Genomic DNA, 17,806 nt, shown 5'->3' with positions numbered 1-17,806 from the left:
CTAAATGATTCTATGATTCTATGGATAATAACTAAGCTTTCTTCTTTTAATGCTTAATCCAGAGATGCAGAGATACTATTGTTACATCAAAAATACTACATCAAACCCAGGCTTTTTTTTTTAAACAAAAAAACAAACAAACAAACAAAAACAATAAACCACCACACAACCAAAAAAAAACACAAACTGCAAAACCAAACCAACCAAGAAAACCCCTCAAACCAGGCAAAAACTTCTATAGGATTTATACAATTAAAAACAAGGAAAAATACTTGCCAAGTTTTCAATCTTTGTGCTACTAAAAATGTAGTATACTAAGCAATAATTTGGACAGATAAATAAATGCAACTGCAAGTTGTACATTCAAATATCATGGTAAGAGTGTTAATTTTTACTTTCAGAGTGAAGTGTTACTGTTGCATTAGTACTGTTTTCCACTTTTCAGGAAAATTGCACGTATCTAGAATTCTTGGAGAACAAGAGCATTTCTTAGAAGCACAAAGAACTGAGTTAAAAGTACCATATATGCCTAGCAGAAACAAACAACACCCTCACTTAAGTAGTGGTTAAGCATCTAAGCATCTAAAGACAATCATGACACTACCAGTTGACAACAGTAATATTTTTGCATGCTTTGTAAAGACTACATGATTAATTGAAAACTTCTATATTTACAGATGTATTTAAATCACAGAGACAAAACAAGAAGTATGGCAATATCAAAATTCTTTTAACAGTATCAGTCTAAATTCATCAGTTCTAGGTTTTGTACCAGGTGGTATAGCTTTTACTTCCCTCATAATGTGGGGAATGTCACTACTATGTCAAATAGTCCTGAAGAAATATGCAAACTGAGATGACATTTTTTTCTAGGAAAAAGAGTATTATTATAGTTAGCATGCTTTACCTAAAAGCAAACATTATTATAAAATAATGTCCTTAAATTCTAATGAAGTGGACCAAGGTAAGAACATACCATCATTGTTGGAAAGCTCTGTCTTTGTGCATGTCATAAGTTTGGCCACACAGTGGAAGACAAGTTCTTTCTTTTCTTCCTCCATTAAAAAAGGTGCTAGACACTGAAGGGTATGTAATCTGCCCTCTGTTAACAGTAGAAACCTATTCATACAAGCAAAACATGAAGAATGAAACAACCCCAAAAATATAATTAATAAACAAAATGTCAATCAGTTCATAATGAGCCACTATCCTATGATGTAACTAACCCCACACACTAAACTGAGTCTCACTTCTACCATACACATACATTACCAAATTTCAGCCTTCAGTTGTCATTCATCAGAATCAGTATCATTGAACTTTATCAACATTTGCAACAAACTAAGAGTTTATAGACATCAGTACTAAGATACCCTTCTGTTGTCTTAAAAAGTTGTTTCATCTCAGAGGATACAGTGCTTTCCGCACGGATCGCTTTAGCCATGGTTAAGGACCAGAGTCGTCCATGCTCCTCCGATCTTGAAAGGAGAAGAAAGACCCTGGTTAATATATGCAGATGCACAGTTCTCAACAACAACATTTGGAAGAAGGTTGAATCAATAAACATAAAGAAATACGGTGGCACTTAATACTCCATACAAAGCAAAATACAAAGACAGAGTTAAGTGTTGTTTTACTTGTTTTTACATACCTATCGAATATTGTTTGCTGAAGGCTAGTTGTATTACTAAGTGTACTGAACTTCTCATATGTGATGTGCATTTCTTCTAACATGTGAAGATACTCCAGAAGCAGATCGGGAGGATTCTCCAATTCTTCAATCCATTGTAATGAGTACAACAGTTCTGCCACTAGTTAAACGACATAAGTCACTGTTTACTAACTACTGCAAAATATATTCAGACGTTTCAGGTTAAGGTTTTCTTGGTTCTTTTAGATATGTTTTCAATGCATTAAAAAAGATAATATTTACACACAATCTCAGGTGCTTCAGAGCATGAACTTGGTATTTGCCATTGCACCATAAAATACAAGAGAAGAAAAAGCTACAATAATCCACTCCAGATGTTCAGGAAATTTTAAAGCAAATTAAGCATGACAAGAACTCTAACTCTTCTCCATTCTCTTCTTTTTTTTTTTTTTTTTATATATATATAGATTTCTTGCAATCAAGATCTAAGACTACAAAAGAGCCAAACAAATTTGATGCTAATAGTTAGCATGTAGTTTCATTAGCTTCCAAAGACCTACACTGAACAATTACACTTTCTCATCATGGTGAGACTTTCAGAGATAAAATTGTTAATGGCTCTAATTTGAGCATTCTATAAATAAAAAGAAATAAAATTTCTGCAGGTGGAATTAAGAAAAATTGCTGCCTCAAAACATCTTTAAATTATGGCTAAACACTCAGGGCATTTATCTGATGGCATGGAGAGTTCCAACCCCTCACTCATATCAATGCACGTTTGGGCAAAAAACAGCTTTGAAGTTCACCGTTAATTCAGACTCCCCCAAATTCAAAGTTCAGTTAAGACAGCATGTATAGAATCACAAGGTCCTAGAAATATAAACACTACATTTGTGCATACTTATACTTTTAAAGGAGAAAAGAAGAAAATCACATCAAACAACAAAAAGTAACAGGATGATTTCTCATACCTATATGCCAAATTTTAACAACTCATTTTCAATTAGCAATTCAGGTTAATTTACAACTACTATAAAAAGAAATGCCTTTAAGTTTTACCGCTGTAACTTACTTATACTGTCAGTTTTCTTTATTTCAGCATCATCATTTCCGTGGACTATACCACTTTCCAACACAAGTAGCACCATTTTACTTAGTAAGGCTGAAGTACACAGATGGCCTGGAAGTTTAATTGTGCCACGCAGCTTAACACACGATCCCAAAGGTTCACAATTCATACTAAGCCTTCCTTCCAAAAGAGGTTTGTGTATCCACTGTAACACATGCATAAAAAGAGTATGAACAAACAATTGACATTTTAATGATGCATAAAAGAGCTATGATCTGTTTAACCTTGAAAATTCAGAATTATGAAATAGCCATGAAAGACACAGATTAACACCAAGAGAACAATAGTGAGGATGACCTACACCAGCATATTAAAAAAGAACCTAAATGCACAGTAGTAGCTTGATACTGCACTGTTGCCTAAAAATAAATATTTAGAACTCTCCGTACCTTACAAGAAATACTAAAGTTACTGAAGATTGGTGGCTGGACAGGAAATTTATGTCCTTCCTCACTCTTCCCAATATGTATGTCAGCATTTTTTTGATAGACAGCATATCATGATCCTCTGCAGATATTGGTGTCTTTCACAAAATGAATCTTATACAAGAATTAACTTAAAGATAGGAACATCTTCATAATGTATATTCTGCCAAAAAAAATTTCTGAATTGTTAAGTAAGCTACTGGTCTTCCATACAGAAAACAGTAGTTTCACAGATTATGGTTTTCTCCAGCAGTACTGAATGGGACCATAAACATACATATTTTGTCCTCTCTCAGTCAGAGCCTGAAAAGAACCTCTGCAGAGACATGTGTGTATTCATACCTGCAGTGCCATCTAAAAATAAAAAAATGTTTAGCACCCTAAAGGACAGAGACTTGAGGTAAGCTGACTACTGTGTGCAAGTTCATACCTCAGCAGATAGAGACTTCTGCAATGTCGCCCACTCGGTTTTGTTTGGCATGACATGCTCAATGTAGTCTCCCACAAGATATCCAGACTGTTCATCAGCTTCCATAAGCTTAGACAACAAATCACTAACCGCAGAGATCAAAACCTGAAGGCTGAGAAAAGGAAAAAACACTGCAAACAAGTTTGGCAATATCCAGTAAAAGCAAGCTGCTTTATTTTATGTTGATGCAATGATATATATTTTATCAACATTATATACATGCTATCCCAATGCTGGTTTAAATTATGCTCTACCCACAGTTCTCACCTCTGACATGCTGAAATATCTCTCAGTAATACAGATGCCACTTAAATAAAGAATACTATAGCAATGAGCTTAGCTTGTTTTGGAGAACAACGTATTATGAAATAGCCACGTACATCCCAGTTACCTTTTAACATCCAAAGAGGAAGACTGAATTTGATTCTTGACCCACAATGCAGATTTATGCAAAAAGGTGCTCTGGTTCTGCATGCTCCGAAGCTGACGCACAAGTGAACTTACACCGGACATCCAAGTGTGTTTTAATTTACATACAAGTAAATCTATTGTAGGAAAAAGAAAACAAAAAAACAAACCAAACAACCAAAGACCAAAACTAAACCACAAACAGACAAGCAAAACCACCACAAACAGGTGAGCTCAAATTACAGCTTAAGGCATACAGCAACAATCACATGGCTAAAGGTCCTAAAGCGGGAAAGAATTCTCATTTCGATGTGGTTACATTCAGCAACTATCAAGGGCAAATATACAGGTTTCTTGCTGTAGAACAGTTTTAAATTAACTGTGACACACAGGCAATATTTACTTGAGAAGAAGAGTGATGTTCCCATTTGCTACAAAATGTCCCTATGGTCTCCAAAACAGTGTAACTTTTTAAAACACTGAAATACTGAACATTCACAATACCAATAGTCATTTGCAAAGCAGCAGTATTTTTCAGGCTGGTATTGTCCTACTTCCCTTGTCCAACAACACTTCAGCATTCCTTCCTTTGTATCTATGTCAGTAAAAGCATATCTATCACTCTTAAATTCTATATGTATTTATCACTCTTAAATTCTGCATTCAAGAATCACGATCTCGGTCTGAAAATGAGATCCTGGTGGACAGAGGAATGTGTCACAATTTGTCAGAGCAACTTCAGCAAAATAAATGGTTTCAGAATGCTTATATGTATCTTTAGTGAAGTGATTGCACACATTTTTTTCATAGGATCTACACACTGCAGAATGAATGAAAAAAAAAGGCCCATTCTTTGTACTTCACAGGCCTGATATAACTTACGCAACACTCCAGAAAGCGTGGAATATTCCAGCTTCAAAGATAGCTGAAGCACAGGGACACTAACATCAAAAAGTTTAAATGCTTTGTAAAAATGTACAGTATTTGATGTTTAGTAGTAACTACTTGTTTGTAGTAGTAAATCAAAGCATGGTAAATCAAAGCACAAATTTTCGTGTCAGTTACAACTGCAAGTGCTCCAAGTCTATGAACTCCATATTCTGTTATATACCTACATCCCTTTCATGAAAAATACTTCAGATGTAAACACCTACAAAACAGCTCAGTTGAAGTTCTCTTTTCAAATTACCTGTTAGGTGTGTAGCATCCTGCCTCTGAGCACACAACTGGAAGATGGTAAGTAGCAAATCTTCTGAGGATGGCATCAGTAAACATCCTTTAAATGAGCTGAAAAAGCTTGAGGCTACATCGCAGATGAAAGATACTGATGGTTCAGTATTTCCAGCCTCAGAAAGATCCTTTGCTTTAGACAGAGCTTCTTGAAGTTTATCAATTATCCTTTCAACAAAAGTTTCACCAATCAAAGACTCTGTTGGGGAGAGGAAAAGACACCATGCTTTGATTGAATGATCATGTTTACCAAGTAAAGACATCATATTATTATGTACAGATCTGGGTTTTATTTCTAATTTTGAATGCAAAATAAAGTGCAAAGTACTTTCCATCTAATGTACACCTCAATTTCCTTTTTCATTCCACAGACATCTAGTATCACCTAGCCAAAGTTTCACATTGCCATGTATCCTTTCTCTACACCAGCTTTGACAAAAGGTGGAGCAAATGCAGAGTGATCCCATCCCCTTTTATGTCTTCCCAGCTTCTGGGAACCAATTGTGAGCCAGAGATTCCACCTGGACCATTGCATGTGATTAACCCAATCAGACCAATCTTCCACATGAATATGCTCAGGCCCCTTCTCACGAGATCTAACAAGGCTAATTCCATTTACCCACAAACTGCACAGCACCCTGTAGCAATGAGGTCCATTATTTAATTATGAACTATGTGAGGAAATATACTTTCCTCTTTCCTCAAGCCTGCTACAACCTCAGGCTCTTCCAGTTAAAGAAACAATCAAAAATCTTCCCCGTTTGCTTTTTCCATAGAAATTATGATATTATAGCTCTTTACCACAACCCCATCCCTTATCACTTTCACTGCAAGCTGAAAAATTCTAGTGTCTTATAGCCTCTACGAGCATAAATGACAGCATTTGCCTAACCATTCCTGCCTTCCTTCTTTGGGCATATTCTAATTCTATCACACTTTTTTTCAAAAGCATATGGGTGAACAAGAAGACTGCAGTGACTACAGGTAGTATTCAAGATATTAACACATCAGTGCTGCAGTAATTTTAATTTGTCTTTTCACAGAAGCCTCCAATAACCAGCATTCCTTTTTTATTGCTGAAAACCAGCCCAGGGAACCATCACAATGACTGAAGGTTTCTTTTCTAAGTTTGAGAGGCTCAGAGCCCATCAGTTAGAATTGTGTTCTTCCCATGTATAGTTTTGATGTTTACTGGTCTGGAATTTCATTTGTAATTTTATGAGTTAATCACTGCTATGGCTCTGTAACGTTTCAGTTTTGATTATGCTGAATAATTTATCAGAAACAATTATCATCCTTTCAGTATTTATCCTTTTTCCCCTTTAATTCCTATCATCTCAAATGTTAGTGATCCATGAAAGGCCCTTGCATTTACTCCATGACAGTTTACGTTGAGAAACTTAGATAAGAGGTCTCATTTTAAAAAAAGACCTTTTTGGAAGTCCACATACTCTATTTTGGCCTAAATCACCAAGTCAAGAACCACCATAGCTCCTGCAGGTCTCTTGGACTTCATTCGAAAAGCATTAAAAACAGGTCAGACAGCATCCAGCACAAAACAAGCTCAAGCTCTATAGCCAAAAAGCAAGGTCACTGGCCCATCAACCTTAGGACTCCTCTGTCTCACAAGCAAACTTGTTCAGCTCTCTCTGGAGAGAGGGAAGATGTTTTCCTGGTGCTCCTCTACATCAAAAATTTTCAGTAACAGAAATCACAATCTTAGAACACCTTCAGGACGCCCCATCTACGAACACCCACCAGAGTCAACTTGTGAGCAGCTTTGAAACTTGAAGCACCACAAATGTGCCCAGAGTTCAGATAAAGTGGAGTATGTTACACTTCAGGGATGACAGCAAATGCCAAATTTAACAAAGCACAAATGACATGCCTACATGGAAACCATCAAGAAAACTGAGCTCCCCTAGAAGTTTATACCACAGATACTATAAAATGCAAGGACGAAATGAAATAAGATATGCTTTATATGTAATCTATTTTTTACTAATAATAAGTGCACACACACAGGTTTTTAAAATACGTGAATCCAACTGAAAATAGCTCAAAGGAATTCATAGATCCTGTAGCAAGCCACGACCAATGCACACATGGGTCCATAACCATTGATTTTTGATATTCTAGCTTTGAAGGTAAATTTCAGATTATATGGTTTAATCATTTGTATTACTTTACAGCACATCAGATCAGTCAAACTTTTATTTTCCTCAGGTTTTTCCAGATTCACAAATTAGAATCTGTTCTTTAAACACTGACTTTTGTTTAGCAACGCAGACCAAAAAGACTGCAATGCTGCTGCTGCAAGTTAGCATTTGTGATATTCAACTGGACACGGTGAATTGGCTCAGACAAAAAAAAACCAACCAAACAAAAAAATACCCCAGAAATAACAAAACAAATACAGAAGAAAACCTAGATGTTACAAATTAAGCATTCTGGAAGATCTCAAATTCTTTTCAACCTTCCAGAAAGCTTAAGTGCAATATATATACTTCACAAGCACCAAGAAATAAATACGCTTACCATTTTTAATGTGTTGTGACAACACTAAGCTCAGGAGGGTCCACCTTTCTGAAGGCGATGATTCTGATGAAGCTGCTATAGGTTTTAAACCCAGATGACACAGATCATCTGCCAGCATTACAAGTTTTTCTCCAAGTGTATCTCCTTTCAGCCAGTCAAAGACTAAAGACAGTTTTGTTGTACTTGAGCATGCCTGAATCACAAAAAAATAACTCTAATAATCCTTTCATGGTATTAACTTTTATTACTAAGCATAAGATAAATATGTCAAACTTGCACACACAGAGTGGGAATCATATCACATGTCATAAACAGTAAGTCTTTAGGTATTTACATCTGCAACAATGCCCCAAACTTTCTTTTTGATCAGAGACAGCAACTTAAGCCTAGGTCAGACCTCTATTTCGAATGAAACAAATCACTTTCTAAAAGCTCTTAGTTTTCCTTTTTTCTGGCTACAGAGCCCAGGAATTGCAGGCAGAAAGATAACTTTCAGACAACTAGATTGGCAGAAACAAAACATATTTACAACATAAAATCTATTTACAGAATCTGAATTTCTCTAAAAAGAAATGGAAGATCACAAATTAGAAAATTATTTTGGTGATAAGCCATTATAAGCCATATAAAATTATAAAAACTGAGGATTCCTAAAATACAGTGTCTGTGAGGAAAGATATTATGGCCAACGCAATGGATTGTAAAACAATTGCTATGAGTTCTTGCCAAAAAACCTGTAAACTCCTTCATATTTCATTCCAGGCAATCACTTATATGCCAGCCTCTCAGCATCCCATGTAAAAAAAGGGTATGCTATCCTGTCCTTGCAAGCGTGACGATACAAATCACAATTTAAATTATTGGCCTGATGCCCAACTCCATTCTCTCTAGCTTAGAAACAATGACCAGAAACAAATCGGGAATCCCCCTGGCCCAAAGAGATAACTGATCAAAAATAGAAGGAACAGAAATGCTCTTGTTTATAGCTTCATTTCATTTCTATGACTTTCCCCAGGTGTAAATGCAATTAAACACTCTGAAACTACTACTACAAGATTTTAGAACTATGGAAATTATCACTACTTAAATTAAAAAAAAAAAAAAAGTCATTCAAACACACGTAACTCAACGCTAAGACCAGGGAAATATTTAAAACTGGAAAAACAAAAAAAAAAAAGGCTTAAGAGGTACCTTTTGAATTATCTGGAGAAAAATAATCCATTTCAGATCCATCTGAAAAGGAAAATAAAATTCCACAATGTTTAATAATTACTTTGCTGAACAAGACACATTTTATAACATTCTAACTGTTTGGTTTACTGCTTTATTTTCTACAGGGGATAAGTAGAAGTTTCTAAGTTCTGGTAAGAAAGTTATTAATTATTTTACTTTTGGCTTCCAAGTCTTTCTCTAGCACACAGATCAATATTGGACTGTTATTTGTAAAAAAGGCCACCAATGACAGCATAAAAGCACACTGTATAAAGAACATAAAAATTTCTCTGTTCTTGGTGGTTTTGTTTTGGTTTGTTTTTTTTCAAATGATTTATAGCATATAAAAAGGGACATATATCACAACTTGTTACCCCAACACTGTCATGTCAACCTTTCCTAAATCTACCTACCTTATGGTGAACTTATCCAAATTCACGTAGAATATCTTCCATTCCACAGCCCCAAAATGAAATGATTAACTAACCACAGCCCACAAAACGCATAATCAATTTTAAAAACTAAATAACAAAATTCATAAGTCATACCTTTGTTAAATCATCAAGAATGATTTTCCTTTCATCGTTACTGGTGCAACAATTCAGCACACTGTACAAAATATCAACCAGAAAATGGGTGTCTTTCCTCCAGTCTTCTTTCAGCCACGTTATTAAGTTCATATACAGAAACCGTACAGACGGACTTTCGTGATGAGCTTTCATTTCATTTTGGGATTCAGCCTGAGCAGAGCTTGCATCATTTCCCTGCTCTAAAAGTACTTGAAAAACTCTGTCTGAAGAAAAACCATTGAGCAGTGCAGAGAGAAATTTCAAATGTTTCTCTGACTTCTGCTCGTTGACATATGCAATACTCAGTTCAGCAAGGTTGCAGACTAAATTCTCTAAAGGTTCTTTCCTGAGAAGTGAACTATGCTGCAAGTCAGCCTGGACTTCAGAGTCACTATTTCTCATTTCCATGAGCTTTCCATTTTCTATGTTTCTTTCAGATTCATCCTCGTCTGTAAATCTGATTTTTAGAGATTTTCTGTTGTTTGGTTTTGCAGCACTCTTTGGGTTCTGAAGAATTCCTAGCATACCAGATATGGCAAACAAAGATTTCTCATCAGCATCCAACACGTCAACATGAAGTACGCACATTTTTAAAAGACAGTCCCAAAAATTTGACAATAGTTCTTGGAAAACTTCATCTGTGCCATCATCATTGGATAGTTCTGCTTTAGCTTCCCAGGAGCTCAGCATTTCTGCTATTTGGTAAAATAATGGCCCATTTTGTAATCTGGGCTCCTTAAGTACAGCATCAATAAGAGGAATTAGCTATAAAGGCAAAAAAAAATTATTAAAGAACAGTGATCCAACTAGATGATCGTGTTATTCTTATAATTCTATATTTTCTATATAGAAAATCTGTAATCTTGAAGAACACTCCAGAAGTAATTCCAAAAATATCAGAATAACTCATATTTGAAGACCTAATAAAAATATACAGAGTGGAATACTTTTTCTTTTCCTTTTTTTAATGTAATTTAAACTGCAGGGTAAAATGGATTATTTTACAGAAAGGAAAAAATTGAATAAATTCTGTAACATTTTTTCCCTGAACTCTAGTGAAATTTTCAAGAGAAGTAAATGCAGAAATCTATGTTGTTCTTTAAATAACATGTGTAAGTAAACATACACATGACAATATTAAGTATTTCTAATAAATACCTGGTCATATATAAGCATGTGATGAATTTGTCTTTGGTCACCCTCTGCATCCGTGTTCTGAAGCACGGCAAAGCGCAGGCACTCCACGAACGCCGATACAACGGCTGAGCTCTCCGAAGGGCTGGCGAGCGCTCGCTCACTCGACAACCTGTGGAGAGGCAACACAGGAGGGAGTCACCCCTGCTTCTGAGAGACCCAAAACCTGCATAACAGAGGTGACCCCGGCTACGTTGTTCTTATCCCGGCACCACCCATGTGAGACTATAACCATAGGATCACTGATACGAGTCAGATCAGAAGAGATTCAAAGCGCAGGTTTAAAGAGTCAAGGCATCTAATATTATTACATCAAAGCAACTTTTTTGTCTAGTTTTAGCATTCACACACACAAAAATCTGTGTAAGCAGAGGAAACATATCTAGCCAAGCATTCTGTCTACTGCTTAGGCTGTTTGTTGAAACTCCTTTGCAATTCTTACAGACACCACAGAGGTTTAGAAACTGTCACTTTGACATAACAGGAAAAAAAAAACAACACAAACAAAAAACAGAAGCCACCGAAAGACAGTTTCACCACAGGCAGTTGAGTCTGAACAACTGTGATGTTTGCTTTTTAATGAAAATTAGACCACATAAATTACCACAGAAATATTACAACCACTTTGCTACTTATACTAAAATTCTATACACTTTTCAAAACCAACCCATACATAATGCTCTTCTTCAAGAGCTCTGCTAATGGTCACACCAATATTAATCAAGAATTGACTTTTGTTTAAATATGTTACATTTTAGTCTTTCATAAAATAACTTATACATGCTTTTGAGTACACAAAACACATACATCTATTTAAATTAGATGTGATAGAAAGTTGGTTTTGATGTATTTTAAAGGTAAAAAAACGACTGCATTCAATTCTTTAAAAATCAGTATCACAAGAATTAAACTTTCTGCATATAAGAAATTTCGAAATCACAATACTAATCCCCAATAACATCTGTAATAACTACATGCAGTTATTACATCTGAATCTGAATCTTCAAAGCCTCTCTTAATTTTCCTATTTTGGAACTTACTATTGGATAAACACAAAGTTTTGACAGGGAAAGATACAAATGCTTCAGGCAAGGAAGCTGTAACAAAATAAAAAAGATGACTGAAGGTTTAAGACAGGGAGAGCCTCAAAGGACTGAGTCTAGTTAAAGATTAGTTCTCCTATTTCCAGATGTAAAAGAGTCTGATTCCAAATAAATAAATTTGTGGTTCATACCCTTGAATTATATTGCTGAAAAAAGTTCTGAAAAATTCCAGCTTTGGTTCTGCAATGCCAGGAGGTACCTTGCTAATGAATGGCAAGAGGTTTGGGTATATAAGAGTAGCTAGTCCTCGTCCACCTTCTCGAAGCACAGTCCATAGTTTGGGTAGAACTCCCTTCTTGGCATTTACATGACTCCAACAATCCTACAGAAAAACTGGATTAGTTAGCAAACAGCAATTAAAGGCTGCTCTCTCTTTAATAATGCTTTAAGGATGCTTCATTAAAATCATTATTGTAATGATCCTGTATTTAATTCCAAGTTCTTATTACCAAGAAGAAGCAATGACTTCAAAACCCTAAATTTAGAACCATTATTAACTTCAAAACATCCTTCAAAAATCTTCAGATGATTACAAAATACCTTGGCACTTCCCCCTGGCAATGAAGTTTTTTGTCATCTGATCTACCATCTTTCTAGATAGCTGTGTTTATAGAAAGCTGAACAAAGATATTTTTTCCTATAAATTGCCACAGTTTATAGCAGCAGTTACAAAAGAGATCTGCAGCATTAGACCCTCAAAACATCCCAGTCTATGGCAACACCACTCATCCTGCTCATAAATTGAAAGCTGGAAGTATTAAATTAGGAGGGTAAACAAAGCAACCAAAACTGTACAACAATACAAAAATACAGTAACTGTCTTTAACCAAGACAAAGGGTTTAAGTACCATTTTACTTCTTAATAACTGTATATAATCAAGGATATTCAGGTTAATTTAATTAAACTTATAAAAGAACTCTGCTTTTCAGACATGCTGGACACAATGCATTTGAGTTATACTGAAATTCTAAGGAGGAAGAAGGAGCACACAGCATTGGTAAGCTTGTGTTATTAATCATGAAGAAAACCCAGTCAAGCTATTCTCCTTCATTCTACACAGAGAACAATGGCACTTGGTGGAAAGTTAAATTTGAGTCAAATATCTGCCTCTTAGGTTTCCCACGTTACCTCAATAGTGGCGATAGCATAAAGTACAGCTTCCCAAAGAGCAGGACACACCACTGCATCACTGTCATCAATGCTGAGAAGAACAGCAGGACAAACTCTTGGTGCTTCAGCTTTCACCAGCTCGGGCAAGTGCTGGCAAAAAGCAGAGGTCAGCTCAAAGAAAGCTGACCGAACCTAACATAAGCCACAGGGAAAAAAAAAAATTAAAAAATTTTGTCAAATGACAACATTTTGACACTAAAAAGAATGTTATAAACTATATATGTCACCATAACTTGCAGCTCGTGGCCCCCATATTTTATCACATCAGCAATGACTTAAATATTATTAAAAATAAATAAGTTTGTAAAACTATTTAATATTTTAAAATAATTTGTTTACTGCTAATATACTTATAAAAAATTGTATATTAATATACTTCTCAAAAGCCATGTTTTTCCAAAAGCACCTTAAAACTTTTTAACAAAATACTACCAGAATCAATTTATCACTCTATGCACTATTGGTCTTAGCAGAACAAAGACTAACAAAATAGTTTACAAAAATGAAAATTCAAAAGCACCAATGATACATGCAGGGAGTTTTTACATGAATATGAAATTATGACAGATTGCCAAGAAGTAGATGTTAGTGACAGAAATAACAAATGAGGCCAACTGGCAAATTTTAGAGCGATACTGTCCATTTAAGGCCTAGGAATTTGAAGGCCATTTCAAACGTAATTCAGCTAATTACAGAGTTCACTCTTGTAGAATACAAGTAATTAATACATGCTTAGGTTCAGTGTATTATCTTTAAAAGCAACCAAAATAAAGAATAAATTAAAGAGTCACCTGTGGTATGTTGTGTTTGCCATATTTCCAAAATTTGTTTTGGGACAGAAGAGACATTAACTTTTCCTCCAATGAATGTATCTCCTTCTTTGGCAACATGATAAGCAATTTTTTTAAAGCTAGCAATGAGCAAGTCAAAATCCGGAAAAATTTGGCTTCCCTTTCTTCCTCTGGTACAGTTCTTATAGAACAAGAAAAAGCAGAAAATGCTGAAGTGAACCATAATAAACCAGTAGTCTTCTCAAGCTCTTCTAAACTGTCTACACAGTTTTTCTGTGTTCCTCTTTTCATTTCAAATGCCAGCAATGTAAATATGTAAACTTTCAGTAGGTTCTAATGCTACCAAATTATACAATAAAGTGTTAGAAACAGAGAGTTTCAAGTAATCTCATCTTCCAGCTATTCAAAAATGCTTCTCCTAAAAGAGCTGAAGCAAGAATTAGACAATTTATAACACTTTCAAAAGCATTTATACTTTATTCCCAAAGAAGGCTGTTGGGATCTGGACTCAAATAACTATTCTGTCTCTTTAAACAAAATGAAATCCACCACCTTCAGGGACAGAGAACCCAATACAGACCAAGACTTAAACCATATAGGCTAAAGCAGGCTAACATACTGGGGGTCACTGAGTGTGTCAGGTGTTTCTTTCAGAAGGTGATCTTGAAGTACCTAGGGAAAAAAAAACCACAACATATATAAACATGAGAATCTAATATTTCTATATGAATAATATAACCTGTACATTATTCAGATACAGCTCTACAATGAAACTTCACAACCTCTGAGTTAAATCTCTTGAATACATTTTAGGCATGATAGTGAACAAGAACATTTAACTGACTCCTTCTGAATGTAGCAGCCGTGGTACTGTTTGAATCAAGACTTTGCAATTCTTTGTAAGTTGCAGTCTTATGTCAACATGTTTCTGCTAAAAAGAAGCCAAACTCAGATAAAATAGTTCAGTTTGCTAATGATGGGACAGCAATGTAAACTTCTACCTTGTCAAATTGAGCCAATTCACATTCATATATGACTGGTGGAAGAGGATTAATTTTGGTCAGAACTAAACTTGTAGAGCATCCCTGAAACACTGCTCTGCATTCTTTAACCCTTTATCACTGCAGCTAAACTACTCCAGCATCATTTTTCCATCTGTCAGCAACATTATGTGATGACTCAGCATCGTTACACAGAAATGCACACAAGAAAATTCACTTCCTATTCACTTTGTTCCTCTGGTCCCAGTCATTTTAACAGCAAGTCAAAAGAAACAGAGGATGTGTCTCTGCCTCAGTCTTCTCCTTACCCTAGCAGCAGCAAAGTTTCAGGTGATAAAGAAATGGCATCAGAATGAGCTTTAAACTTTCAATAGAAGTTGACATACACTCAACAGAAAGCTCTAAAGAAATATAAAAGTATAAACTCACATTAAGAATTTCATCTTTACAGAATACTAAGGCTTCAGGTTGTTTGCTTGAAGGAAAAGCTTTTTCAAAAGCTGCTTTTGCGGCAGAAGCAGCAGGGGAGTAAGTGTCACATTGGGCAATCAGCCAGTAACCCATGATACTTTTTAAGTGAGGAGCTAAATGTTTCTTTACTTTAAGAATCAGTTGCTCAAAAGATTGCTGAGTTGCTTCTCGAACACGGCGGTCATGATCCTGTTAAAAAAAGAAGCAAAAAATAAAGAGAAAGGTTTCTTGTTCTAATAAATGTACCTTTGATGGCAGGTGCTTCAAAGAAGAAGTGATGACAAAAACCAAAAGCTGCCTCTCGGTTCAGGCATTTTCACAATGAATCGGGCTACACAGACTTGAAAATATGCAGCAACAACATCATTATCATCATCATCTTGGGACAGGAGAGTCCCAACTTGGTACCATCATATTCCTGATGTGTTATATGTTCAAAATTGTAACTTTCTCCTGATATCCCTAACAACAGTTTCAATTTCCATTTTATACAAACCTCTAACAGGAAGACAAAAAGCAAGTTAAACAGGAAGCCTTGAAAACACAATTTACACCATCATGACTTTCTAAGCACTTGGCTCCTGAAAGAAATACTGGGAATTACCATAATGGAAAAGTGATTCATTTAGTCCAACATCACGCTTCCAATAGTAACCAGTCCAGGCACTTTGGAGACGTATTAAATATGTCAGGAAATTATGGATTATCTGGCTGTGCACAGTATTCTCATAGTGTTTTGGGTTTCTTGTTTGTTTGTTTGTTTTTGTGGGTTGGGCTGTTTGATTTTTTTTTTTTCTTCTATATTAAATCTGGTCAGATAGTAGTCGTAGATCGGATAGATTTAGGATTACACTAACTGAACAGTACATTCTCTTTAGCCATATTGGAACCTACACAGAAGAACTTAACAAGAGAAGAAATATCTTGTCATCTTTTTACCACAAAGGTCCAACAAATTACTACCTCCATCCAGCAAGTACAGTTCAAGATTCAACCCACTGCCAATACTGAAGCATGTCCACAATATACATTCCTTTCCTTCATGTTTTTCCTAGAACAAGCCAGGAATTCCAACAAAGTTAAATGTACCAATAAAGACTGCCTTAGAAGTTATCACAAGACGTATCCAGAAAAGTTTTTTATTTAGATACCTTAATACTTACTAGTGAGATTTTACAATAAATTCTTGGCCAGTAAGGAAGAACACCTTTAACAACTTCTGCTTCTCTTTCCTTGCACATTGTCCCAAACTCTTGCATAGCCTAAAATCAAAATATCAAGAGTGTGACTTAAGAACTCAGATAGATACATTCTGTAATTTACCCTCTTCTACCAGACACTGCAACTCTCTTTTTGAAAATCAATTAATTTCTTACAACTGAGCACATACAGAGCTAACTTTATGAATGCCCTGTCAGCACTGTGTGATGAACCTTTCCGTAACTCCTCCAAGATGCTTTCTGGATTTGCAGTTTCAGTAAATTTACCAATATGAAATTAATATTAGCTACCTTGATATAATCCTCTCTCATCCTTAAGAAAAATGTATTGTTTTCTGATTAAAAAAAAAACCATAGGGAATAAAGGATACACTGACCTTTAATTTTGTTGTGACGTCCCTTTTGGAAAGTTTTCTCAACACCATCCGAAAATCCGCATCCACAAGGCTGTCAATTTCCTCTGCACCTTGAACTGCAGGAACGTAGCCCAGATCACTCTGAGATGTTCCAAAGCCAATAAAACCAGGCACTGTCCCACGCTCTTTGGCAAGGAGCTCTGCAGCTCGGCCACTGCTAGAAGGCTGACAAAAAACAGCAACAGAAGCCACCTATCAATTTCAGTCCATTTAGTTTATTTTGCACACATCACACATTTGGAACAATGACTCTATTTATGTTGCATAAGTAACCTTCTATTTAAAACAAAGTCTCACAAAAAAGGCCACCTATGGCTTAAACATAGAAGTTTGACCTAGAAAATTATTCTTTTTAGCATCAGCACTTGCTTTTCTCATAACCCGTTAATATTTATTGAAAATCGTATTTGTTTTATACACATACAAAAAAGTATAACAAAAAAGTCTTTCTGTAAGTGAACAGCTTATTAAGGAACCATTTACCCTCCTTCACACTTCTGTTTTTATGAGTTCTTCTCATGTTATTGCACACGGGCCAATACAGCTCCCAAGGAATGTTCTTTGTATCATTGAGAAAAATAAGAGCACAGATGAAACAAAGGACGCTGCCAGCAACAAAGGGGCCAGGGATTCAGAGGAATGGAGCAAAAGGGACATGCCAACACGGTGTAATACTAACCCATTGTACGGTGAGTGTTTTGGAGTTCAACATCTCTCCTAATTTCCCCCAGCTACGTCAACTCCTTGCTCGTCATATCAGTGGCTCATGTGTATTTCAACCACACTCTTTTGAAAAGATTGTCCCAAA

At 35.7% G+C, this 17,806-nt stretch overlaps 1 protein-coding gene across 1 annotated transcript; it reads right to left on the bottom strand.

Annotated features, from left to right (window-relative positions):
• Positions 1-976: 976 nt before the first annotated feature.
• Positions 977-17,157, bottom strand: LOC103772773 (E3 ubiquitin-protein ligase listerin-like; the record flags this gene model as incomplete). Its single annotated transcript, XM_008940117.1, has 18 exons — positions 16,960-17,157; positions 16,526-16,624; positions 15,321-15,551; positions 14,510-14,562; positions 13,891-14,071; positions 13,058-13,231; positions 12,060-12,250; positions 10,790-10,937; positions 9,611-10,396; positions 9,042-9,083; positions 7,851-8,043; positions 5,272-5,511; positions 4,066-4,219; positions 3,636-3,786; positions 2,724-2,925; positions 1,652-1,811; positions 1,374-1,478; positions 977-1,119 (listed from the first exon to the last, which is right to left on the bottom strand). Coding segments are annotated over exons 1-18 (3,301 nt in total), but the record flags the coding sequence as incomplete, so codon positions are not given.
• Positions 17,158-17,806: the final 649 nt, after the last annotated feature.

Source organism: Merops nubicus, unplaced genomic scaffold (assembly GCF_000691845.1).
Source record: "Merops nubicus isolate BGI_N331 unplaced genomic scaffold, ASM69184v1 scaffold21125, whole genome shotgun sequence".
Lineage (NCBI taxonomy): Eukaryota > Metazoa > Chordata > Aves > Coraciiformes > Meropidae > Merops > Merops nubicus.
The sequence above is the reverse complement of the archived record's forward strand: the minus strand, read 5'-3'. Positions and strand labels throughout refer to the sequence as shown.